Raw genomic sequence first — 27,390 nt, 5'->3', positions numbered from 1 at the left:
AACAAGGGTCTCTCCCCTCCCCTAGCCCTAAAGGCTACTCAGAGTTGGCACCACATAGAGGACCCCAGAACACACATTAATGGCCACCTACTACCCTCTCCCCCTGAGGTCTTTCTGGGGCCTGAGGCTCAAATCAAACAAACACCTAGCACCTAGGTGCTGACATGAGAGGTCATAACATTTTTAAGTTTTAGGCAGAAACCCTAGGAGTATTTCAGCCAGTGAAGGCAATTTGCAAAACACTGGGCAAAGCAGTGAGTGGTCCCGTTCATTCTTGGAAGGTGGGCTCCAAACCAAACCCATATCACCCAGATTATCTGACTGGAATATGAAACACCCTGGCGAGCAGGTGGCCTTGGCCCTAGCAGCCCTTGTGGCAAACCTATGAAGTACTTTTTCCGACAGTGGCCACGTGTAGCCCTCTGGGCCAAGGACGGGGGTGGGGGTGGGAGGGTGGAAGGAAGCAAGAAAACATTTATCACGTGCACTTAAAATCTTAGGTGTGGATTTTAAAAGAAATTTACTGACATGTAAATGTGCATCATACAATGGCAGCTGTTGGAAACAGCCTGACAGACTAGAAAGAAGAATGCGAACTTGTGTGCACGTGTATCTATGGAACATCTGACTAGCCATGTCTTCTGTGCACCATCTCCTGGAATCATTACAGCCAACCTGCAAGGTAAGGACCGTCCTCTCAAGTGTCCTCACAATGGCCCAAAACAGCCCATCAGGTCTAGGAAACAGGTGTGAAAGGGCTTCACAAAGCTTTCTTACTATTGCTCCTTGTTTTGGGTCTTTCTCCTCCTACCAGTCTATAAACTGCTTGAGAGCAGAAGTTAGTTTTGTCTTTACAAGTATTCAAGAAATGTCTGCAGAATAAATGAATGACCCTGAGACAAATGGGGAATATTCCTCATAGATGAGGTTAACTGTGCCATGGCCAGCAGGACTGCCCTTCACATCAGCTGAAAAGAAAGTTTCATTTATCTTTAAATTCCACTTACATACTATTTATTCAGCATTCATTCAACAAACATTTACTGAGCACCTACCTACCTACCCTATGCCAGCTGTCACAATTACAATCTGTTGTTACATAGGCTTTGACTACTCTCAGGTGCTCTCCCCTTGTTTCTTCCCCTCCTCTCTGTACACCCAACTCTCCCCGCTTTCTGGCTTTAGTTTCTGGTTCCAAAGCTGACGTCTGGGGAACCCAAAACTCTTCCTTCTCATTTCCTCCCACCCCCAGGCCATAAAAAGTTTTGGGGATCCCAGGTTAGAGTCTTAAAAAAGTTTTTTTTGTAAAGGGAGAGGGGGAAGTACCCAAAGGTGTGATCAGTCTTGAGCTGTGATTCCATGTGAATGAGCCCCAAGGAAATTAGGGAAAAGCCCAAGTCCTTATGTGAGGTGTGAATGATCCCAGAGACGGTATGGAACTCAGAAGCCTTACTTTTGGCTCATTCCTCATCTTTTCCCAAATGAAATCTTCGGAGACCTGCTCTACAAACTCAGCTCTGTTACCACTGTCAATAGATACATCACCAGAAATGCAACTGGGCCAGACAGATCCAGCTCTTAAACGATCGCTGCTTTTTTTGGGTCTGAGGCAAAAGAATCCATTAACAATGCCTCCCTTTGATCAGCACCCTCACCCCTGCAAATGATGCCCACATCCCCCAACCCCCAAGGCCAGAGAGGCCCCTCAGTGCTTGTGGCTCACAGCCTTCAATATCCTAGGGCATGAGAGGAGATGAGGGGGGCAACCTCTGGTTAAGGATGCTTGAGAAGGTGGGGCTAAAGTCTAAGCAAGCCTTCCAAAGGGCACAGGAGGGGCCAGAACACAATCGCTCATCAGTTTTAAAGCAGGAAACAGCTTGATGAGGAGGCACTCTGTCAGAACACTTCTTCTGGTCAGACCTACGCACAGGTACATCAGGCTTTCATCAGGGATCCTTGAGACTTCCCTGCCTTGCACTTCCTTGTTCCTCCAGGCCAAGATGGTAAGAGATACACTTTGAATACAATCCTCCATAAAACCCCACCTGTCCCTGGGGTGCAGAATAGATATGCAGGTGTGGAGGTGGTTCTTGCTGAAGAATAAAGTGGAAAGGAGAGTTGTGTGCTGAGCACTCCTTTCCAGCCAGAAGCCAGCTCCTGCTAGTCCCCAACTCAAGCCCCGCATCTCTGGGGCACATACCTGTTGAGCATTGGTGGCAAGCGTCTGGATCTGTCCCTGCACAACTTGGGTGCCTGATACAGGCTGGGCTAAGCGAATATACTGCAGCTGGCCGGTGTTCAGCTGCACCTAGGGCCGGATAGAGACAAACAGACCACAGGAGATTGAGTGCAACCTTAAACAGACAAACTTTTCATGTGTCCTACTCCACTGAGCCCTCCCTGGCTCCCAAAGAAGCCTACCCTGAAAAGTTCCTTTTTAATAGAAGTCAAAACAGCAAAACCATAGCATCCCCATCCTGCAAGTCACACAACACAAAAGAGGATAGTTCCCTGAGTGGACTTTGAAAAAATTCCCTGAGGATCTTGTCACATATGTGAGAACAGCATGGCTGCACCCTCAACATTTGCTGGCTCTTAGCTGTTTGCTCAGAATCTTAGGATTTTATCCTGAAGGCTGTCTAACATTATCAGAATGTTTGTACTGTAAGTGTGGGCCTTCCTCCCCTCCATCTCCACACTACTCCACTCCAGTTCCCAGAATGGCTGATCTAATACTAAGAAAAGCTCCAGTGTCTGCCAGGAGCACAAAGCAGATGGCCATCACTCCGCACCATAGCCCTAGAACTGCCCAACTCCATGGTGCACATCTTGGAAGAAAAAGCTGGCCTGCTTTACTATCTCTGTCCCCACGAGCCAGGACCAATGGGGGTCTGAGGGACTTTTAGGATCCTTGGTGTTCAGCACTAGCTTCTGGCCAAACACCTCCCAAGGGGAAGCTGAATCAATAAACCTTTCACAGAAAACCCCATCACGGGAAACCAAATCTACAAAAATGCCCTTAGAGTCCCTCATGCTTAAGATTAAGTCTCAGATAATACAATAATACCACATGCTGCATTTAATTGTGTGCTAAAAGCCTTAACTCAGGCTCTTAACGCTCCAGCGTACCATGAAAGTTTTAGTGCTTTGAGTGTGTGGATGAAGGAAGGACCAAGGTGGTTACAATGCAACGGAAACTGTGGCTCAGCAGACAAGAGAGTCAGCAGAGAAAGGCTGCAGACATTCACACTTGGGATTTGGGGGATGAGAGAGGTTCCAGGAGACCAGCAAATCTGGTTTCTCTCTATCTGGGGGCCCAGACATGACCCTCCCTGTCTGCCCAGCCTGCCTTTGCTGTAAGGGTGAGCTTCTTGAGGCTAACAGATCTCTCTATCCTGAAGCAAACATTCCCCTTGCCTTCAAGAGCTAAGGTCACTGAAGGGAATTTTACTTCCACAAGGAAAATGCTAATAGGAGGAAGCACCACTCCTGTGAGCAGTATTAAATCAAACTGCTTCTCTGAAACTGCCAGCCTCTAAGAGGATTGGAATCACCAAGAAAGATTAATCCTGAAGTTTTGGTAGACCATTCCAGAATTGTCTACTTAAGGCAAGGAGGGCCAAAAATCTAAACCTGTAAGAATCCGGTTCAAAGGAGACAGGACACGGTATTGTGACCTGCAGTCATTTACTTCCTGAGAATCTGCCGAGAGGAGCTGCTGGGAATCTGTGATGCCAAGTAAGCCTCCCCTCCCCCTTCAATCCCATGATGTGGCCTACAGGCAACACTATTAAGCTGCTTCTGGGGAAGAAGGTAGCTAGGTGGAGGCTCAGGAGGCCTCATCTGCTGAGACTGACAGTGTCTGGTCCCAGGAGTCACCAGAACTCTGGCCAAGCCACATGGGAGGAAAGACAAAAGCCTTGTCCCAGGAGTGGGGGAAGGTATAGTGACAGCCATAGGGATTTTCCATTTCCTAGCTGGGAAGGGCTCTTTGCAGAAACTCAAATGTGATTGGAAAGCTGTGAGCCAAATAGTTCCAAGCAGTTCTTAGAAGAAGCAAGAAGCTCTTTTTTAAGGCTTAGATTTAGATATTTGGTGACATCCCTCAGTCCTCTACCCCAAGGATAGGTCTGGGGATCCTTACAGCTTTTTTACATTATTTACAGAGCAAGTAAGTCTACCCCCTGGGCTTTCAAAAGAGAAGCAAAGTTTCCCTCCTGAAGGTCATCACTACTGCAAGCGCACTGATGAGTTTAGAAATGCAGACTCCTATCTGAGGACCATGAAGGCGAGGCCCTGAACTCTACAACAAATCTTCTGTGCTAAAGCTCTGTGCCCCAGAGGGTTAAAAACACTGGAGTTACAGTTACTGCAAAGTGGGGGCTCTTCTCTGGCTTAAATGAACTTGTTTTGGTGCCTCTACATGAACGAAAACCATTCAAGAGAGAAGTCTTGAGGGTGATGGCTGAAAAAGTGAGGTGAGGCACCTGGAACTGATGGTGTGTGTGGGGGAGGGGAGGGGAGGGGAGGGGAGGGGAGGGGAGGGGAGGGGAGGGGAGGGGAGGGGAGGGGAGGGGAGGGGAGGGGAGGGGAGGGGAGGGGAGGGGAGGGGAGGGGAGGGGAGGGGAGGGGAGGGGAGGGGAGGGGAGGGGAGGGGAGGGGCACAGACACAGAAACACACAATCACTCACTCCAATTTCCTAAGCTTTCCCTGTTAACTTAGTAAGAACAGTTCCATAAACAGAGTTCAGGATACTTTTTCAGCTTTTTTCAGAGAGAAAATAGTTACTCAAGTCCAAGTGAATTTCTAGATCTGCCTACATTTCACTTACAATAGGAAGTGCAAGGGACAGGAAACAGAAGGACTGCTCCATGTCACTCACTTTCTACATTTTTTGGTGGCAAAATGACCAATGTATAAATGGCAAGTGTTAAGACAAGAACATTTTTAACAAAAGAACAAGTACAAGTAAAAAAGCCAACAAATCTAAGAAATGAAATCCCTCAAGGCACACAGGAAGCAGCAGTCCACAGTGAAGGAATGGATAAGTTAAATTAAAGCCAAAAATACACTTTGCTGCAGGCTCCACTGGGAACTGACTCATGAATATGCAACAAGTGTATTTATGGCCTTCTCTATACCCCTCCCTCTTATTCTCTGCTAATCCAAAGACAGGACTGCCTCACAGGGCCTTTGGGCCTTGGCACGGAATAGCGGTTACAATGATTTCTCTGGTAGGTGGAGTGAAGGGAAATTAAGAGGAGCTGCCCCATAGTGGTGAACTTGAACTTGGGTTAAAGGAAAGCAGTGAGCACACAATGAAGCAAGTTGTGGTCTGGGGTAACAGGAAATATAGGTTTTAAAAAAATGTATGTATGGACCTGACCCATGTGGTTCAGTGGTTAAAGCATCGGCCCATGCACCGAAGGGTGGCGGGTGGTGCAACCGTCACGGGCACGTGTCTGGGTTGCAAGTTTGATCCCCAGCCCCAGCTGAAGCATGTATGGGAGGCAACCAATCAATGTGTCTCTCTGACATCCATGTTTTTCTCCACCCCCACCTCCTTCTACTCCCTCTAAAAACAATGGAAAAAAATATCCTCAGGTGAGGATTAACAAACAAACAAACAAACAAATAAATGTATGTGTGTTATATACATAATAGCACAAAATACATACATGTGCACACACAATTTTTTTTATTGTGTGTATGTGTGCGCATATATATACAGATATATAATCTTTAAGTATTTCTTTTATAGCATTGAGCAGATTGCCATGCAGAACTTGAGGCAGGACAGTGCTTACCGGGATCTGCTGGATCTCTCCTGTGTTTGTGATGATCTGCTGCATCACTTGCATGGTCTGTCCAGTGCCACTCTGGGCCTGCTGGGCTTGACCCTGTGGCTGGGCCTGGACAATCTGCACCTGTTGACCTTCTCCAACCTGCATGGTCACTGGTGTGGTCTGGAAAGAAGAGTCATGAGAAAGTTGCTTGAGCTCTGGTTCAGTCAGTAGGCTTACCAAGGGGTTAACTAGGAGCAAACCTCTCCATGAATGCCTAAGTCATCTCAACACTGATAATAATACTCAACCTACAGAGTCTGTTGGGTTTAGAGCACTGAGAAAGTTGCTCACCAAAACAAAAGATGAAAAAGTTAAACAGATTTTAAGGCTCACAGTACAACATATTTGCCTAGGCACAAAACATCTCTATGCTTCAAATGTTGCAACTTTCGCCCAGCTGGGCATGGCTCAGCAGCTGAGCATCAACCTAGGATCCAGGAGATCAAGGTTTGATTCCTGGTCAGGGCACATGCCCAGGGCTGCAGGATCGATCCCCAGTCGGGCACATGCAGGGGGCAGCCAATCAATGACAACTCTCTCATCATTGATGTTTCTATCTCTCCCTCTCCCTCTCCCTTCCTCTCTCTGAAATCAATACATATTTTTTAAAAACCACAAAAAAACAAATGTTGCAACTTTTCACAGCCACTTGAATGATAGTAAGGCACATATGGTACAAAAGAATCAAAAGCAACCACAACAGTTCACTTGAGAAATGGCCAAGGTCAAGTCTGGAGCAGGTGAATTTGGAGGGTAAAGTAAATGCAAAGTGCGGTCAGTATGAATTTACTAAATTCAGGATCCTTAGGCTTGTAAGACATTGGAAGGAAAATAAAAGAACACAATGTTTTCCACCTCCATTCAAGCAGTAGAGTGACCCCAGCCCCCAGCAGCCAGCTGGCTGCTCTGGATCACAGCACAGCTGCCCAGGTAAACACACTGGGCAACGGACACTGAACACCTGGATCTCAACTGAGGCTACCCCTAAGTAACAGAATTTGATAAAGCAAGAATTTTAACTTTGTAGATTTAAGAAATTTCAGTCTAATGTGTCTGAGACTTGGCAGATTCTGTGTCTCTCACACATACTTAGTATACTGTAGGCCTATGAAACTTACTCCTCTGAGCAACTGTAAGACTTAAACTGTCAAAAGGGTCAGTCAGTCATTTCTTCAAATCTCAAAACCGTAGCCCCATATGTGACCTTTATAACACATCTTGCTCATCTGGTCAGGTGGTAGGGGGTGGAGGGTGGTGGTGGTAAGGAGGGTGGAGCATTTTAAATCACAACTATATCCCCAAACCCCTGATTCGAATATGTTCTCTCCCACTTCAGTAAGAGGATCCTGGGAGTCTCAAGGAATCATGGCTTTAATCAACATGGCCATTCTGACACTCTTTACTTTCTGACTGCATAAGTCTGTTATGCATCTAAAATTACATGAGAAGGGGATGTATCCTGGGAACTACATATGAGATTCAAGGAATTACAAGGTAAGGAGAAATTACTGTAAAATGGAGAAGGGTGGGGAAGAAAGATGGCAGAAGGACCTATATAAAAACGCGTACAGTGGGCTAGGACAACAGGAAACATCTCCTGTTCTCACACCACAATTTTCAACTCAGCCTATTCTCCAAGCCTCCAGGAACAAAAGTTTCCAATTTTATGACAAAAATATAGGCTTTACTTTACCAAAATATACTTTCCTTTCAACTTTAGTATGTATTCTGTTCTGCAAATGTTACCTGCACTCAACTTGAAACAGCCATTACTACAGAGGTCCGGGGATGTGACGCACAGCACAAGGTCACCCTGAACCAGGAAGACAGTGAAACAACAGCTGAAAGATGCTAGAAGGGACCAACTTCACCATCTCCACAAGCCTTCAGCTCCAAGCTGAGCAAGTTTGGGGTGGCAGAGAAGAGGATACATGAAACTCTCGCTGACTAAAAAAAAAGTACATACTGCCAACTCATCACTGTACTCTAGCAACTCAATTTTCCTGACAGGATTTCCAAAGTACTTCTATATCATTTCAGTAAAATGAGGGCTTGTGTTAGCATAGCAGCTGTCAAATCATGTATGGTGTGCCCTGCTGTTGGGGCACAACAGCCATGAGCCTCTTGGGATGATCAGCCAATCAGAGCATGCCTTTAGCAGACTCCCTTGAAGTTCGCTCTATAAAGGGATAAAGCCTTTGGCAGGTAGAGCTCTCACCACTGCAGATGCACAAGCTAGAGCCAAAGAAGGTCCCTTAGGCATCACAGTGCAGTGAACTCCTAAGGCAGGGACTGGGCTGCACTAATCTTTGAACCCCTCCTGCCTAGCACAATGTCAGGCAAAGACAAAGCACTCAATAAATTTCTGTTACATGGATAAAAAATGAGCAGGGAATATCCTAAAATCACAATTATATCTAAATCTACCACCACCCCAACTTTTTTTCTTCTAGGCAAACCCAGCTCACTAGAACACACAAGGCTGTCTAGGGTGCGTCCTCCACCTATCTTTTCAGACTTGCCTACTTGTTCCCTGAGCTGCACCCTTTCACCACTGCCTTGTACTATTTCTCACCTCTAAGACTTTGCTTGTGCTGAGCCACCTAGTGGGAAAGCCCTCCTTCCCCATTCTGATTCATGTCCTTTATTCCCTCTAAATTCATATCATTCCTTTAAAGGAACCTCCTCCGACATCCTCTTCTACCACCCCTCTCCATCTTTATTAGGTGCCCCTTTTGATGTACTCCCGTAACACCCTCTGCACATCCTAAGAACATCTTACCCTTCCCACATGGTGGTATAATCTCCAAGTATTTGTAGCCCCAACTAGATTGTGAATTCTTAAAAATAGGGACTGTCTGACTCATGTTTGTGTTCCCAACACACAGCATAGGACTTCACCTACGGAGGATGACCAATGTTTGATGAAAAAATAAACTAATGACTGACAGGGAATTTGGATTCAGAGCTCAGAAGAGTTCTCTGCAGCTTCTCATGATTCCCAACAAATGTAGATATTACAGCTCTCACAACAACTGTATTGGGGAGAGAATCTTCTGATTACTATTGTAAGAAGAGAAGGTCATCTGCCCAGCCGGCATGGCACAGGGGAAGCATCGACCCATGATCCAGGAGACTGCAGTTTGATTCCCAGTCAGGGAACATGCCCAAGCTTTGGGCTCGATCCCCAGTGGAGGGGCGTGCAGGAGGCAGCCAATCAATGACTCATTATTGATGTTTCTCTCTCTCCTCCCTTCCTCTCTCTGAAATCAATAAAGACATGTTTTTTAAAAAAAGGACAGTCAGTTGATACAAATATAGTAGGACAGAGAAATAATGGGGAGGAGGAGAGGAGAGGTATGCATGCCTGATCTCCCCTCAAGGATACAAATGCCAATTCTGGTATACACACACAGACAGCAGGAACGGAGTCCACTTAAGAGACGCCACCACTCTTCATGGGGACATGATAGTTTTTCCTTCTAAAACTTTAGAACATCTTGTCCACTATACTTTCCTCATTTGACCCATGAGGAAACCAGGGCCAGAGAAATTAGGGTGACATGTCACCTCAGTGGCTGAATCTGGGGGGGAGCCCAGGTTTCCAGACTTCAAATTCAGTGCTCTATGATGATCAGAGTGCCTCTCTGCCCTGGTCAAGCTTTCACCATCCCAAACCTAAGAAGTATTATCTTGCTGGGCAGGCACCCTCTGCAGCTCACAGACCTGGCCCTGCTGAGGCTGTGCAATGATGATCTGCCCGGGCTGGATGGTGGTTGTGGAGCTGGTGGTCTGCTGGCCTTGCTGCTGCCCCTGGACTTGGACGGCGGTGGGCTGCTGAGCCAGCGTGAAGTAGTACTGGACAGGCTCGGCAGGAGTCACAGACTGGCGCACCTCCTCCTGTGGGGTAGAAGTAAAGGCAGGTAAGAGAGAAAGAACCGACTCAGCAGCCGCCAGAGTGAATTTCCATTCTTCCCCCAAACGGACTCTGTGCAGTTGCCTGCTGAATGCTGAGCTCTCCACATTTGAAGCCAAGGGAAAGTGGAATTCGAAGAGACCGGTTGTGCTAAATCACACTAAAAATAACAGATTCCATAGGTTTCACAAAAGTTACAGCCAATTTTCTGAAGTACAGAGTGATCACCCATTGCATGATGAGTTACAAATGTGCAAATAATTACCGTTACTAAAAGCCACGCACTAGCAGTGCTTGTCAGTAAACGCTGTCGAGGGCTGTGATATGAGGACAGTGCTAATTGCAAGCACTGGAAGATGCTACCCATACGTCATGCTCTCAGGCCGGTTCTCAATCTCCCAAACAGGCAGCTCTCTCCTTTTTTTGTTCCCACCGCCTCAGGAGGGACATAGCAGGGGGGAAAGGGACATAGGGCTTTTTCTGGGTTGAAATTTCAGATCAAATGTTAGGATTGAGAGCACCAATAGGCAAGTGCCTGGCTTTTCACAGCACATCGCGAGCTCAGTGGTCACTGTGGGCCACATCTATCCAGTGTCACATGTGGTTCTGGGTTGTACTTAGCCACAGAAGAGCAACCCAGGGGGCCCGAGGACAGCTCTCCGCTGGGTGCTGCCTTGGCTGACTAGGGAGGTCGCATTCTGTCCGGTCTGCTGGGTGAAGAGACTTCCTTCTTCAGCTGACGTTTTCCATGGCAGAAGGAGTAAACAACCCTCTCCCAGCCACCTTGAGCTCACAGCTGAGAGTGTAGGATGTTTACACACACTACGGCATGGTCATAGCCTGAGGGTCCAGGGTTGGTCGGCCCCTGACCATTGTCACAGAGATCGGCATCTGCTCCAGAGGGCCCTGAAACACATGGTGCCCCTGCCTGGGACAACAAAAACAACAGAAACATACAACAACTTGGGCTGGCTGAGCAAAAACTTAGCCTAAATTTACTCACTCCCTTGTTCTGGGCCAAGTGTGCCAAGTTCAAGAAAAGAGAAAAAGACACTCCTTCAAGGTATAAGAGGACTGCCTCAAATCTCCTCAAAGTGACATTTACAAAGTTGGTATTGACCCCACCCCCTCATTAAGTGAGGTGCTCTAATCTGTGCTTTTAGTCCTTTCCTCTTTGTGCTTTTTCTTCCTTGTCAAATTCACTGCTTTCCCCTAAGGGCAAAGCCTAGCTCTCTCTTGTTCCCCACTGTCCCTACTATTCATTCCCCTGTAGGCAGCCACTAAACACCTGCTGAATGAGAATGGATTTATAGAGCCAGGCAGACAGTTAAGGGACAGGAAAGTACAGACATATCACGTTTTATTGCACTTTGCTTTATTGTGTTTCCCAAGTGTTGACTTTTCTTTTTTACAAACTGAAGGCAAGACCCTCTAGCAGCAAAAGGATTACAACTCACTTAATTGAGATACTTGCTTTATTACAGTGGTGTGTAAACAAACCAAACCCGCAGTATCTCCCAGGATGCCTGTACTCGCTTTATTGTGGTGGTCTGGAAGTGCCCCCACAATATCTCCGAGGTATGTCTGTATTTTTTAACTCAAGTTGGTAGTAGGACAAATTCTACTGAATACATCAGCTGTTGCCAACAGAAGAGTCCCTAAACTCTCTTTGCTACCTCTAGGGTTTTGTGGTCTAGTGCGGGGAGAAGCCCATGTGCCCTGTAGAACAGGGCTGGGTATTATTTTGCTTGCCTGGTGACTGGGGGGCCCAGGACACTAAAACTAGGACTGCTAATATATAGCTTAGGAGAAACTTGGGTCTCTGCATGACAAGGTTTCCTGATGGCGATCCACCCAACTTAGGCAGACATGTGTAATATGCTAGGTTTCTGAGCTAGTCTTCAAACATGAACCAACTTTTTAGGTTAATTTATTCTGTGCTTCAGACTCAAACAGTTTGAACCCTGAATGTGATCATGCTGAAGCAGAAGAAAGGAGATTGGTCCCCTTTTATTTTCATCTAGGTCTGTTTCCAGAACTTAACTGTGACAATGTCACGGTCCACTTCAACTCCAACTTCTCACGATTACAAATAAAGGTCAGTCTTGTCAACTAGATCTTGGCTGTGGCAGGGGTAAAATACTGATACCTTCCTTAGCCATGAAACTGCTCTTTTTCAAAGCTCTTGAAATGAGTTCAATGTATTTATTTTCCACTGAGATCTCCCTTCCCACTTTATAAAAAACATCAATCACTAAAGTCCAGACCTAATTTGAAAAAGCTATTGGGTGATAAGAAGGTATAGAGGACTGAGACCCCCCCCCCAGAGTGAATTTGTAGGAAGTCGGGGTAGGGAGACACTAGCATTTCCTAGCTTTGATCTGTGATTGTTCTGTATCCAGTTATTCCTGACGGCAGCTGATCTGTAAGTGAATGTTTTTTTTGTCAGACAAAAAGCAAACCCTTTAAATATCCCTTTCAGAAGCCAAAATACCCCTTGCCAAGTTATGAGAGCAGGTGAAGAGCTTCTCCCATGCTGCCTACTATAGCTTCCTAACTTGTTTATGAAGCAGGCAGTCTAGGACACTCCATCAAGTCAGTTTGTGCTGTGAGAAGGGCATGATTGTTCTCAATCCACTGGAATGGAAGGAGGCATATCGAAGGTTCTTCAGCATTATGAAGATTCATTCGGCCAATGGAGGTCAAGCTAGCAAGGGAATGGTTATGCTTGGTTTAAAGAGATGGGTGAAAAGAAATGATATTTCAATGGGCAGGAACTTTCAACTCATAGCTTTAGTGGGGTAGAAGCCAGGCCTCAACTACCTTCTGCTTTCAAATAGTTTTTATTTGCTCCTCCAAAGAACAAGAGAAATTCCCAAGCATCTCTGAGAAGTCAAGGGCCTTACATCCCCAACTCAATATTTGTGGCTAGTTCCTTTCCTCAGCAGTGGAACATCACCCCAGGCGCTAGAACACCTGGGATGACTGGATCAATCCAGACTGGGGTACTTGCCCAGCTTTAGCTGTGGCCTCCCCTCTCCAACCAGAGGGTTTGCTCTTGGAATGTGTTCAGAAGTGGAGACTGACAAAGCAAACCAGAGAATGAGCAGCATCACCTCCTAGGGCCATCACTACAGTGTTGTGCGCCAGCCACAGACTGGAAAAAAAGTACATTCACTTCAGCAGCAAAAGTGAACTGCTGCCTTTTCAGAAAGGGTGAATTCTGGAGAGTAGGTGCTTTTATAGGACTTAAGGTGCCAGCCAATTTAGAGCTTGGGAAAACTTCATGTCTACAGAGGATTAGAAGTGCTACCTGAGAATTTCAGGCCAGCTTTCAGCAATCTCAACCTTTTAAAGGCCAGGCAGCAGCTGTCCCAAACAGGATGCCAATCAATGGCTTGAACACCTACAAAGAACTGAGTCCAGACAGCACGGAGCTGTTTCAGCTAGACACACTTTACAAAGAGATGGGTCACAGCATTTTGAGTCAGGGTAGGACGGAACGAGCTGTCTGACACCGACAGAGCCAAGTACTGAGGACTTTGGAGGAAGGGAGGGGACAAGACATGACCCTTCTCTCCAGCCAGTTGGTTCAGCAGGAACCCACAGAGAACAAGCAGGAGTCAGCACAAGGAATATGAGCAAGACCTGATTTTGTCACAGGTCTCATCTTGTTTTTAAAGGAGCTTCTGAAACAAATTCCAATAAGGAGAGCGTGTGTGTCATATCATTTGTTTTAAAGAAGAGAAGTGGTCTGAGTTCTTGCTGTAGTGACTTCTCAGAGAGGAGGGAAGCACCCCAAGAGGAGGAATTGAGCCCATGGGCACTAACCTGCAATGTCTCAAAGGCGATGCGCAGCCGGGGACGACCGTGGCAGCCTGCCGCTGTAAACATCCGACTGAAAGCTCCTCTGAACACCTTACAGCTTCCAGTCAAGGATGTTTACAGTAGCAAAGACTGCCCAGAAAGAACGGAGACGCAGTGAGGCTCCCTGCTCTAGTAAGGGGGTGACAAAGGGCTTGCTAATCCAAGGGCCCCCAGGCAGGGTCATGATTACAAATGTCCTTTAAGACGCCCATTTCTCCTACCTTCTAACTGGTTATTAATATGAGACAGCATGGGAGTCACTGAATGACCTTGTTTCTAAGGATAATATACTATGAAATAATTCATTAAAACCACCTAAAATTTTATTAAGAAAACAGAACAAGCAGAACAAGGCACAGCTTTCTTCCTGCCAGACTCCTCCACTATTTCCCAAGTGTCTCCACTAGACCTGGTGAGTCACGCAAACGGTGTGCCTGCAACAAGGAGTTATACAGGATAGGGGTCTATTACAGCCTCAATTAAGAGGCTTATGCACCCAAGGTGCTGAAGAAAATAATTGGTGTGACCTTTGGAGAGGGGCAGGTAGAAGAGAGGGGAAGGCAGGCAGACAGACATTCATTCTTTCTCATGATTGCTTAAGAAAACGGTTTAAGTGGTGGTTCTCAAATTTGGTTGCACACTACAAGCATCTGGGGAACTTTAAAAAGTACTGATACCTGGGCCTCCCCCTCTCAGATTCTGATTCAGCTGGTATGAGGTAGAACCTGGGCACTGGTATTTTTTAAAACCCTAGCAGGTGATTCAAATGTGTCACCAGAGCACTATATAGAGAACCACAATCAAGAGTAAGAGAAAACCAAAGCCCACTCACAACAAACACCACTGTGAACATAGAGAGGCTGTTTCTTGAAAATCTAAAATCTCTAACTCCCTGGGCATGTTCTCCCACCCCAGATTAAGAACTCAGAGTTCCTAGGGTACCTTGAAATGAGCTTCACTCTTACTGTTTATAACCAAAGTCTTTAATTTTAACTTTGTCTATTTTCACTGAAATACCACCTCAGAGGCACTGAGTTAAAAGTATCCATAAATGAGTAGCAGAGGGGGATGTTAAGGATGGATCTAGTCTACAGAAGAAGCAAAAGAAATAGCAAATGACTCGTGCTGAGAGAGGAAAAGGAGCATATCTGACACCCGTACACAAGGTGCTCCTCAGGCAGCAGCAATACCTTCCCAGCTCACCTGACGCTTTGGAGGTTTCAGTTCATCTCTTGGAACAATATCGATGAGAAAGTCAAACTGATCAAATTTTGTAATTGCCATGGCGATATCATTCCTCTGTAACAAAGAAAAGCAAGGTGAAAAATTAGCCTGGGGAGAAACTAGTTCACCTGGCTTTATACCCTCCAGGTTACAAGTAAGAGAAGACGATGACTTCTAAGCCAAACTAAGTACCCACAGCCAAGTCTATAGCTGAAATAAGCACAGGCAAACTCTCTTAAACTTCAAATTATCGGACTTGCTGGAAAGACATCTACAAAATAGACAAAAAAGAGCTACCGGTAGCTCCTGCTCCGCAAACCAGATATTTGAGCCTCCAGCTACTACTGCCTCTGCTGGATTCTGCCCCAAGATCCTCCCCACAGTTGATAAATGATAATCCTCCAGCTAAAATTGTACAAATCTAGCAATCTCAAGCAGCAGGTTTCTGGTCATTATGTGTTTAACAAGGTTAGGCTATCATTCAATTTTATAACCTTTGTAAGGAGCTAAATAATATTTTGCTCCTTTGGTTCATAAGTAAAGTCTATTTGGAATTTCCTGGGTGAAATCCTAACTCAATAACTTTCTGCAATATTTTCTAGTTACTGATCTGTATCTTAGTTTCCACAAAACTGTAATTTTTATTTTGGAATTCAAAATTGCAATGTTGAACCCATGGTTTAAATCTTGTTTAATGTGATATAAATATTGGAAGTCTGAAGTTACTAAGAGTACAGGTTCAGGTGGGCAGAGAATATAGGAGTCAGTTGACTAAGGATACTGAAACCAAGGCCTGTGCTGAAGGGGTTCTAAGGATGACACTCCCTTTTTTTAAATAATAGAACTAAAGGATTTTTGTTTTGTTTTTTTAAACTAAAAACCAACATACTAACACTGTCTGAACATTTTAAAGAAAAGGGTAAAAGAGTGACCTCTAATGAATAATATGCATGTTGAAGTATTTAGGGAAAAGTAAACTTTGAAATTCATTTAAAAATAGATGATTTGATGGATAGATAGATAGATCTGGGGATAAAACAAGTAAAATTTTAATGGTAGGACCTAGGTGGTGAGTATACAGGTGTTCACTATAAACTTTATGTGTGAATTTTTTCATAATAAAATGTTGGGGGAGGAGGGGAACTGACCTACTAACAGAAATCTTTAGTGACTTCTACATATCACATCTTAAGAGAAGGTGACTCATCAGACAAAACAGAAGGAGATGGAAATTTTCTGTTTTTTTCCTTCCCTTGTCTCTGTGATGGCCCCAAGCCACTGAAATGCAAAACTCCAGTCCACCATTCTTGCCAACCACCAGCTTGATAATAAACCCATCCTACTGAAGCAGGGCACATCTTAAAGCTGCCAGGACTCATTTAAGATTAGTACGATATAGTATCACATTCTTGATGATGTCACCTACTCAAAGTTATCTAAACAGCCCATCTAAGGATGGAATGAGGAGAGAAAAAGAGAAAGAAATAATAATCACTTTGAAACCTACACCAGCATGTTCTATAGTATTTTGGAAACATAGATATACTTAAATTGGTATTTTTAATATTTTAATTTTGTCTTTTTAAGTGCTAATATTTTACTGATTACTCCTATTCAGTAAAATACAAAAATCTTAAGTACACAGCTGGATGAGTTTTAATAAATATATACACCCAGGCAGCTATCACCTAGATAAGAATATAAAAAGTTTCCTTCCATCCCTTTCCAGGCATTACCCTCCACCCCCCTCAATCTGAGATAACCACAACTCTTATTTCTATCACTATGGACAGTACATGGTATCCATGTACTGCGTAATTTTTTTTCCTGGTTTCTTTTGCTTAACGTAGTATTTTTGAGATTCATCCATGCTGTTGTATAGATCAATAGTTTGTTTCTTTTATTGTTGAAAAGTAATTCATTTTAGGAATATATCAATTTTTTATATATTCCTATCTTGATTTTAGTCATTCTAGTGGGTATGAACTAGTACCGCATTGTGGTTTTACTTTTTTATTTCCCAGATGACAAACGATGTTATGTACCTTTTCATATGCTTACTGGTCATTTGGAAACCTTTTTTTTGGAAGGGCCCGTTCAAGTGTTTTGCTGATTTTATTTTTTAATCTTAATTGTTCTTGAAGGTAACTTTAATTGGCTCTCTAGATCTACAGACTTCCTTCAAGGCAGCCACAAAGTAAGTTCTCAATGTCTAGCTGCACTAGAATGTAGGCTTCCTGGGGCTGGGGATTTTTTGTCTGTCATGTATATTAATCCCCAGAGCCTAGAACAGTGCTCGGCACATTGTAGGTGCTTATAAAATATCTGCAGAATAAACAAATATATGCATTTTCAACTTTGGAGGGGAAACAAGAGGAGAAAACAATTTACTTTCTTCGCTTTGTTTTAAAATACTATCGCTCTCTTATATCTGTCACACCCTTGCTTTTATGTCTGAGAAACATTTTCTCCAAGAGCTAGGGCCTGGCTGTTGCGGGGAGAGCCTCTAGAGCCAATGATCAAGGGATCTTTATACAGTATGAATGTTGGTGTCCTGGATTAAAATAAAAAGAGAACAAAAAAGAAGAGAAAAAGAATTCCCAGGAAAGCAGATGAGGAACAAAAAGGCAATGGGGTCAGTAAAACTGATTCTTCCTGGGATTGTCCTTTCCTGAGTCTCTCAAGCCTTCCAATCAGAAGCTGTTTACATCTAGAAACAGAGAAATATCACTTTAGCCTCTGTTTATAGTGACGGCTCACCAAGTGAATAGTTCAATCACTGAGCTGTGAAAACCATGTGCAAGTTGGAAATTAAAATCCATGGTGGGGAAATACTATCATGGCTATAAGGTATGCCTGTCGCCCAACAGTAGAGAAAGACACCAATTGCACATCAGTTTGACAGAGGCCTAAGAAAAAACAAGCATTAGTCTAAAGGCATGCAAGAGAAGCAGGCAAATGCAGCTTCCTGCCCAGTTTTCCCAATGTGAGTCTACAATATTACCTGTAGAGTCCGGCGCTTGTTGTCCTCTGTGTGGATCCAGGCTCGAAGGGTCAACTCTGTGATAAAAATCTGGGCTGCCTTGGCAAAGAGCACAGGGGCTTCTGCACTGATCATCTGCAACAGATGTAGGCCCTGTCAATCACCAGCAAGTCATTCAAACTAGTTAGTTTGTCCCTTACCTCATGTCCTGTCACCAGACTATGGGGCAAGGGCTGGAAAATGAGAAGGTGGTAGCCTCAAGAGATTCCAAGGTAAAATAAACCCACAAGTAGGGACAAAGCAGGTAGAAGGGAAGAGGGAGAAAGAATACTTATCTAGAACCTACCATAATAGCCTTTTAGAGAAACTAGGGTTTAGGAGAGGTGAAATAACTTGCCCAGGTCCATAAAGCCAGTAAGTGATATAATGCAAGGAGACACAATGCGGGGAAAATAATGAGTTTGAGGGCCAATAGATTTAAGCAAAATCTCAGGCTTCCCATCATTTGGGGTTTTATTTTTCACATATTGAAAAAGAGGATAACCTTCCAGGGCTGTTGTGGGAATCAAATGAGAAAATACATGTAAAAGCACACATCACAGGGCCTAGAAGATAGTAAGTGCTCCAGCAATGTAAGCTCTTGGTCAAACAAGGCTCTGAAACCTTGGTAAGGTGGTCTGTACAGGATAGAGTCATTGGAAGAGCTCTGGAGTTAAGGAAGCAAGAGATGAGTATTGGGATCTTGGTTCTCCGACTCTGGGTGGGTCACTTTTAACCTTTTTGTCTATTTCCATATCTATAAAATGAAACTCATAATTCTTATCCTATCAAATCTCAAAGGGTTACTATGAGGAGGAACTGAGCTAAAAGAGGGGAAAATTGCTGTGAACTTATAGTTCTCTATACAAATACAAGAGACTATTAATTTTGAGTGATAAGGAGAGAGAGTTGCTCTTTTTCTGAAAGAGTTGTAGTGGGTGGTAGACTCCTAGGAATACAGTATCAACAACCTCCAAGTAAAACCTCTCCCAAATATTATTCATGTGAAACAACTCACAGATGCAGTATCATCAAACATTTCTTAGAGCTCAGATAAACAAATTAGAGACTGTAACAAGATGCTAAGAAGATGTCACTGTCCTGCTGATTTGATGCTACATATTTACACTACATGCCAAAAATAACTGGGTGATTCCAAAAGCACTCAGCATCTTTTCAACATCTAGAAAACAGGATATCCCTAATTTTCAGAAAAGCACCATATAATAATTAAAACTGTTCAATTTCAGTTCACTTAACAATTTTACGAGGAACCAAATAAAAAAGCAGCAGACAATAACAATACTTTCACTTTTGTTTAAACTTTGAGCTCTAAAGAAACGAACAATAACCTACCATCATTTTAGCTTCAATATAAATAAAAATGAATGTGAATTCACCTTCACATCTTCATCCAGTTTCATAATCTTCTTAATACGAGCCAGTGGGAGTTCCTGTACTCGGAAATCTTTCTGAAATGAGTAACAAAAGGTGCATAAATGGTGGGGATAATCAATAGGGCAAGGCAGGCATCAAGAAGCACACTGATTGGCTTAGTCCCTACTTTCAGAAAATATGACAGGAAAGGAGGTACATACAGATGAAATAAAGAAAATACAAGCTCCAAAGCAAAATTCTTAACCCATGCAGAGCTTTAAACAATTAAAGGGTTTCAGAATAAACTTATGATGGCTTCTAATGGTGCCCTCACAAAAAGTAGCCCCTAACAATCCCAGATTCTTGGCCAGCACAATATAGAGGTGCACTGAGTGTCTTTTTCTTCCCAAGAAAGTTTACCAGTATGCAATATGCAGATTAAAATGAGATTTTTGCCTCAGGAGAATTCACTCCTCTAACTTGCCAGGTCTTTCTTCTATTCGGGGATTACAAGGGCAAGTGCCAGCAGCACCTGACCACAGTGACCCACAGTTCTCTTCAGCCAGTGTGATACTGGCTATTTCTGACCTTTGCACTAACCTGACACCAGAAATTGGGGAGGAGCTCCTTTCCCATCACAGCAGCAAACAGCTTGTTTCCAAAATTGGCTTGGGGTGGGGGTGGGGTAGAACAGTAAGGAAGAAGGGTGAGGGTAAATTTATCAGCTGGCTTTTTGGAATAGCCCTGGCACTTCTTTTCTTAACAAACAAGACTGGGCTGGGAGGAAACCACATCAAGTTTACTGTGGATAGAATTTAGGAAAGGGCTTTCTGACCAGCACTACTCAGTTATTTGCAATTAAGCCCTTTTTTGTTTTGATACTATTGTTATTTCAAAGCATACCCAATGAATTTCAAAGCAATTCTAGAAATAAAAATCAATTCTGGGTTTCAGAGAACAATGAAGAGAAAGGTACAAAGGCAGAGATTAGCTAAAATCAGCAAAATCTCTGCTGGGACTAGGTGTCAAATGATTGATTCTATAAGTGGTCTGAAATGTGACTCACACCAAATCCAATATGCTCACCTGGGAATCTGCATCATCACATTATGGAAAGAGCAGCTATTATTTGAGATTTGGTATAATTAACAAAAACTATGTCAAAGAAGGGGGTATTTTGGAAAAATGCAAACAGCCTTCCCAGAACCCATTCTATAATTAGAGAAGGAAGAACAACTATGAGGATAAAATGCACACCAAGACACCCAACTCCCCACGCAAACCCAACAAGCTGCTTGGCTACTGGCTACCACTCACCTCTACAAGCTTCCAACACCAATTTTTCATCTTTTCCTTTTCCAAATTAGGTGTCAACGTTTCCCGTGAAGCCTCTACTAAAACTAACCCTGGAGTGGCAGACGTTTAAAAGTCTAGTTTATTAAAATTTAACCAAAAAGGAGAGAGCAGGACACATTCTATTCTTTTTCTCCTCTTTCATTTACTCATTCATGCAACTCAACTAATATGATACCTACTACTATGTGAAAGACACAAATCTATTCTTACCTTTGAACAGCTTATAGTTTAATTGTTAAGAGACAGTCACATAAAAACATTATAATCCCCTATTCTATACTAGAATGGGGGAGTAAAATCCCACAGAAACAAAGAATAACCAGCTGGCAATGGGGGGTTGGAGTGAGCAAGAGGAGTTGGCAAATGTTCCAAAGCGGCTGACATCTGAATTGTATATAAAGGATGCTACAAATTTGCCTGTTGAAAAAGTATGAGGAAATCATATTCAGACAGAGGGAACAGCATGTGCAGAAGCATAGACACACAGAAAACATGGCCTATTTAAATTTTAGCCATACGACCTTAGTACAGAGGGAAGCAACACAAAAGAGAATGCTGGATGAGGCCAGCCACCAAAAGGGATTTAAAAAGGAAAACATTTACCATAGAAATCAATCACTGGTCTTCCTTCTTGTGTGGCATATCACAGAAAATGATGATGCTAAACAGAAATGCTAAAGAAAACGCTGGGGATGATAATTGCCTTTGGACGACCTCCCAGGATGATACACACAGCTTAAGATTATGACCATAAGATTTAGCTCTTGAAAGTGTGCTGTCATTTGACTTGGTTAGTAAATATAATTTCCACAAGATTGTTCCAAGATTACTTAATCAAAGCCCAAAACTGATAAAAAAGACTCCTTCCCCAACTTGAAAGAGTAAAATGTCACTTAGAATTTCTATGAGACTAGTCTTTAATCAATGCAACAAGAAAGGGTGAAGGAAAAAGAGGTTATTCTAGCCTGGCCGGGCGTGGCTCAGCGGTTGAGCATCAACTTAGGATCCAGGAGATCAAGGTTCAATTCCCAGTCAGAGTACATTCCTGGGTTGCCCGCTCAATCCCCAGTAGGGGGCATGCAGGAGGCAGCCAATCAATGACTCTCATCATTGATGTTTCTCTCTCCCTCCCTCCCTCCCTCCCTCTCCCTTCCTCTCTCTGAAATATGTATTTAAAAAAAAAAAAGATTATTGTATCATTCCCTCCTTGGAGAGGTAGAAAATGAGACAGAAAAGAGCTCTGCTCTAAACCCCACCCCAACCCTTTCTTTGGTGAGAAACTTTCTCTCAATCCCCAAACCTTGAGCTCTCGGGGTGGGTGGGTGAGGGGGTGGGGGGGAGGAGGGAGTGTGTGTGTGTGTGTGTGTGTGTGTGTTTCATTATTACTGACAATAGCCCAGTTTTCTATAATCTCATCCTAGCTTTCCAGTCACGCACGATAAGCTTATTGGAGAGGGGAGCCCCTTCATTATCAGTAGACTGAGGTCCACTAAATTGGCTTTCAATTCAATGTTCCCTTCGTCACTGGCAACCATGCAACTGATATGTTAACTTCTTCTCCTGATGCTGATCCAAATGGAAGACAACTGAGACAGACTGACTCTTTGTACTCTTGGTAGTGTTATCGGCAAGGTGGAAAAGCAGATTCTCTTTCAGAACATTTCTGTGCTCTTGACCACAACGAAAGAACTACATTAAAAATACTGCCATCTCAAACTGCTGAGTTTCAAGAAGTCTGAATTCACTTAATGAGAGTTCAGAGCCAAAGAAAAGTCAATGGGTCTCAGGCTGCACTAAAGAACATCCAAAGTTTCAAATAATGATGAGAAATCTTTTCCGTCAGACACTCTGGCAAAGACAAGATTGAATCCTCTCAAGAGCAGTGATTCTCAACCTTGGCTGCACGTTAGAATCACCTGGGGAGCTTTTGAAAAACAAGATGCCTGGGCTCCACTCAAAACTAACTTGAATCAGGAATTCCTGGAATCACGTTTTTTGAAAACTCCCCTGGTGACTATGATCCACAGTGAGGGTTAAGGGCCACTGCTGCTTTTAAAGCCTTACTACTCAAAGTGAGGTCCTTAGACTAGCAATGGCTTCACCTGGGAACTCAGAAGAAATGCAGAATCTCAGGCTCTGCTCCAAACCTACTATACTAAAATCTGTATTTTAACAAGATCCTGATATGGTTCATTAGACAATGAAGTTTGAGAAGCACTGCTCTACAGGAAGGGCTCAAACACAGGACATGTTTTGTAACAATCCACCAACCTTCACCTCCAAGTTCTTGTTTAAATGGTTATCTGACTTGACTGTAATGTCAGAAATGCCATTGTCCAATCTGGAGGCACTGAAGAATGAAAAGATGTAACTGGTAAGTAAAAGAAAGTGACCTCAACATTACATTATAGCTAACTGAAGGCTGAATTGTAGGGAGTAAATTAGGGAAGGATTAGATTTTTCTTTTCATGATTCAGCGCTGTTGCCTCACCATATATCCGCCCCAAAGACAAACTTAGCTTTTCCTTACCCACTTTCAAAAAGGTCTAGAGGGGTAAAATCCAACGCCAAAAAGTCTGTCAATTATTGTTTCCAGAGCTCTGCCAAGCAGGAAGACAGTATTTTACACAATCATCCTGGTGTACAATCATTTTGGAATGATTTTTAATCAACTTCAATTCCAGCTGAACATCACCTGGATTTATGCACAATTACAGAGTGAAGAGAGCGTGATGGCTATGCTGAGAAAAGATAAATTACTTTTGCAGAACTCAGACCAAAATGACTGGGGCCAGTATTTCCAATACATCATGTAATATATATCACCTAGCAAACTTCAATTATTTGTTTTTAGAATAATCTTTGTCCCAGTCTTAGAGACCACAATACCTTGTGAATATTCTGGTAAGTTTTGTTTATGTTTGGATAGTCCGAACATAGGGATATTCTAAAAATCTGTTAGGCATGTTGAGATGTTAACCTAAGAGGCTCTGACATATCTGAGGAAGTCTGGTTATAAGTGCTATTGTGTTCTGAAAGGCACAGGCTAAATGCTAAAATATCTGACAACGTTACAAAGGCAGAGGTGCAGTCAGAGAAGCAGATGCCTTCATGTGCCACAGGGAGAGGCAGATGAATCAACAAGTAAAATGTAGCATATACACATACATACGGAGTATTATTCAGACTTTAGAAAAGAAATCCAGTCAAATGCTAGCACAGGGATGAACCTTGAGAACATTATGCTAAGTGAAATAAGCCAGTCACAAAAAGACAAATATTGTATGATCCCATGTACATGAGGTATTAAGACTGGTGAAATTCATAGAAACGGAAAGTAGAATGGTGGTTACCAGGGGTTGGGGAGAGAAGGAAAGGGTAGTTATTGTTTATTTATTATTATTATTATTATTTTTTTAAATATATCTTTATTGATTTCAGAGAGAGGAAAGGGGAGGGAGAGACAGAGATAGAAACATCAATGATGAGAGTCATTGACCGAGCCCACAACCCGGGCATATGCCCTGACCGGGAATCGAACCCCGATCGCCTGGATTCTAGGTTGATGCTCAACCGCTGAGCCACACCCGGCCGGGAGGGTAGTTATTGTTTAATGGGTATAGAGTTTCAGTTCCTCAAGATGAAAAAGTCCTTAAGATATGGATCACAGCAATGTGAATATATATTTAACACTACTGAACTGCACATTTTTAAATAGTTAAGATGGTAAATTTTGTTCTGTGTTTTTTACAACTTAAAAAAAGTCAAAGCCCAACAAAATACAGAAAAGTTAAGTGCTGAGCCTGAACCTCCAGAGTTGCTCTGGCCACCTGCCTGATTTTGGATTTCTGTTTCTATGCTCAGCTGGAATGCAGACTTGCTGTCCTGGCCTAATCCCACCACACCCTAGAAGGGCACTAGTTTTATACCAGGCTGACCCCGGCACCAAATCTGATAAGCTTAACTATGAGATTATCGCCTTAAAATATGAAGAAAAGAACCCACTAATGATTTTATAATTTCATTTTTCCCCTCCCTTCTCTTTTATATCTGAGACAGTATAGATAAATCACCACCTTTAGAATGCAGAAGAGAAACAATGACTTTTCAGTGGAAATCCACATGTGAACACAGACCACTGTAAGAAGGGCCAAGCCAAGTTCAACTTCTGGAAATCTACCACATAAACAAACATGACCCACAGGTACATCCAGAATATGAATTAGTTTCTTACCTTTGAAGTCAGTGAACACTAATCACAATGAGAAGTTATTTTGTTTATTTTATTCATTCATTACTTGTTTATCATCTGTCTCCCCCACCAGAATATGTGTTCTATGAGTGCAATGATCTTGTCTGTCTGGTTCACTACTGGATCCACAGCATCTAGCACAGCCATAGTAGGTGCATAATGACTATTTGTTGAGAGTACAAATAAACTGACTTTGTATGTCAGAGGTAAAAAACCAGTAACTCTAAGAAAGTGCAACATTTGTTCTACATTAGCAAGGAATCCAATGTCTACTCTGCCATGATGCTACCTTCAGGGCAGGAATGATACATCTAAATGAAATGACACCAAATGGAACATTCTTCATTAAGGACATGACACTATACTCTGAAAATATTCCAATTCTAACCTATCTCACCTCCTGTTAACACTGTTATACTCTCTAATCCTACCCCATCCCCAATACCCACAAGGTAGTAACCTCCAGCCACTCTGAACTTCTTGCTGTTCCTGTAAACATATGACCTTCCCCTCTGGGCCTCCATGCTTTTATGGTTCTCTCTGCTGAAGATATACTCTCTCTCCCACCCTTTTCCATCTAGTGAATGCTTACTAATATTTCAAGACCCAACAAAATGTCCCCTTTAATTAAAGCCTCTCTACTTCATGCTCGCTTCAGCAGCACATATACTAAAGCCTCTCTAACTCAACCAGGGAGGAACAAACACTATGTCCTCTGTGCTCCCATAGCACTTTGCCTTTTACTGCTTCAGACTCATCACTGTGCCTCACTCAGTAAGTATTTAATAGATACTTACTGAATAAATGACTCTAGTTATAATTACTAGATTGTAAACTCCCCAAGGGCCAGGGTTATATTTCATTCTTTTAAGTCAGTGGTTCTCAACAAGGGGTGATTTTAGCCCCCAGGAGAGATTTGCCAATGTCTGGAGACATTTTTGGTTGTCACAACTGTCAGGAGAAGGGAAGTGCTACTGGCATCTGGTGAGTAGAGGATGCTGCTAAACACCCTACAATGCACAGGACAGCCCTCACAACAAAGAATTATCTGGCCAAATATGTCAATAATGGTGCTGTTGAGAAATCCTCATCTATCTAAGTGTATCTTTTAAAACCTGCTTAGAATAGATGTGTTGTTGAATAAATGGCCTGATAATTTTCACCAGGTTCTAGAAATTTGGCATGGCCACTAAGTTGGGCCTAAGAAATGAGGTGAAGCTACTGAAGAAAAGTGAGAGCTCTACTTTTCTGCATTCTCTAAAAGATGCCTCACATTAAACTACCTCCAAGTCAAAGTGTCCACTACAAATACACATGCCTAAGGAAAGTCACTAAGATATTAAAAAATCCTTATAGTTTCCTTGCCTAAGGTAAATTATATTTTCATCTCCCTATCCAAAGATCAGGAATAAATTATGCTTTTGTAAATGTGCTTGAGATTAAACATGTTTTAGTCTAAGTTTTGGTTATTCATCTCATAGCTCTTTATACTCTTTAAAAAGTTTCTCATTCTTTCTTACCACTGTTAAATTCCGGATTTCTTCCATGACACGAGGCCAGAAGGACTGTAGGCTTTGCTGGGCATCACTGCTGCTGGTACCACCAAATCCTCCTTCTGTGGACATTCTGACAACTGAAAACAGACAAATACATGAGACATATTAGAAATAATAATAAAGTCAGAATTTCCGTCTAGGTTACTTATTTCTTTACTTGTAGATGTTTTCACTACTTCATTCAACTTTTCAACAATGGGAAATTAAATTTGTGATAGAAAGAAAAGGGTCAAAACCTACATTCAGTCAACTGCTTTGTGATGGGGAAGGAAGATCAGTTAGAATCTCCACATCAGCTATAACTTGTAGATAATACTGTAATGTCTTAAAAGACTTTCAGTGGGAAAGTACAAAACTCCAGATGGCTTAAATGCTGATCTGGCAAATACTTAAATGCAAGAAACAGTTTAATCAAACACAAAGAACTAGAAACTTAGTGATGTCCTAAGAATTTCTGCTCTGGGATATTTGAAAAGGTTTAACAATGCCAGTGACAGGATGCTGGTGTAGAGCTATGTAAGGAATTAAGAACTAATTCTGAAGGGCTGGAAAAAAAGCACCAAAGCAGGTATCACATGACCAAACGTGTTACTTTCTAGGCTCCATGCAGATGCATGCTGGGCAGACCACTTTCCATCAGCAGAGTGGAATGAAGGCTGCTAAATCTAGGATTAGACTGTGAGGATGTTTGATTCACTCTTAAATGTCTGCCTGGGGTTGTACTAGGGGTCTCTGATTTTTTAAATTTTTCCAGGAAAAGGAAAAAAGAAAAAGGAAAAAGGAAAAAGGAAAGGAAAGGAAAGGAAAGGAAAGGAAAGGAAAGGAAAGGAAAGGAAAGGAAAGGAAAGGAAAGGAAAGGAAAGGAAAGGAAAGGAAAGGAAAGGAAAGGAAAGGAAAGGAAAGGAAAGGAAAGGAAAGGAAAGGAAAGGAAAGGAAAGGAAAGGAAAGGAAAGGAAAGGAAAGGAAAGGAAGA

General features: G+C 42.9%; 1 protein-coding gene across 16 annotated transcripts in view; it reads right to left on the bottom strand.

The window, feature by feature from the left end:
• NFYC (nuclear transcription factor Y subunit gamma) overlaps positions 1 to 27,390 on the bottom strand; it is a 63,144-nt gene that overhangs the window by 2,361 nt on the left and 33,393 nt on the right. For all 16 annotated transcript variants that reach the window (XM_081145060.1, XM_081145067.1, XM_081145063.1 and 13 more), the window contains 7 exons: positions 26,382 to 26,494; positions 19,277 to 19,348; positions 17,859 to 17,972; positions 14,834 to 14,929; positions 9,574 to 9,747; positions 5,809 to 5,967; positions 2,201 to 2,308 (listed from right to left, as the gene is read on the bottom strand). In XM_081145060.1, coding sequence (XP_081001186.1) covers positions 2,201 to 2,308; positions 5,809 to 5,967; positions 9,574 to 9,747; positions 14,834 to 14,929; positions 17,859 to 17,972; positions 19,277 to 19,348; positions 26,382 to 26,486 — 828 coding nt within the window. In that variant the 5' untranslated portion in view covers positions 26,487 to 26,494. The remainder of the gene's footprint in view (positions 1 to 2,200; positions 2,309 to 5,808; positions 5,968 to 9,573; positions 9,748 to 14,833; positions 14,930 to 17,858; positions 17,973 to 19,276; positions 19,349 to 26,381; positions 26,495 to 27,390) is intronic.

The sequence above is a fragment of the Miniopterus schreibersii genome (assembly GCF_964146895.1).
Source record: "Miniopterus schreibersii genome assembly, chromosome: 8".
Lineage (NCBI taxonomy): Eukaryota > Metazoa > Chordata > Mammalia > Chiroptera > Miniopteridae > Miniopterus > Miniopterus schreibersii.
Note: the sequence above shows the minus strand (reverse complement) of the source record. Positions and strands in the feature narration are given on the sequence as shown.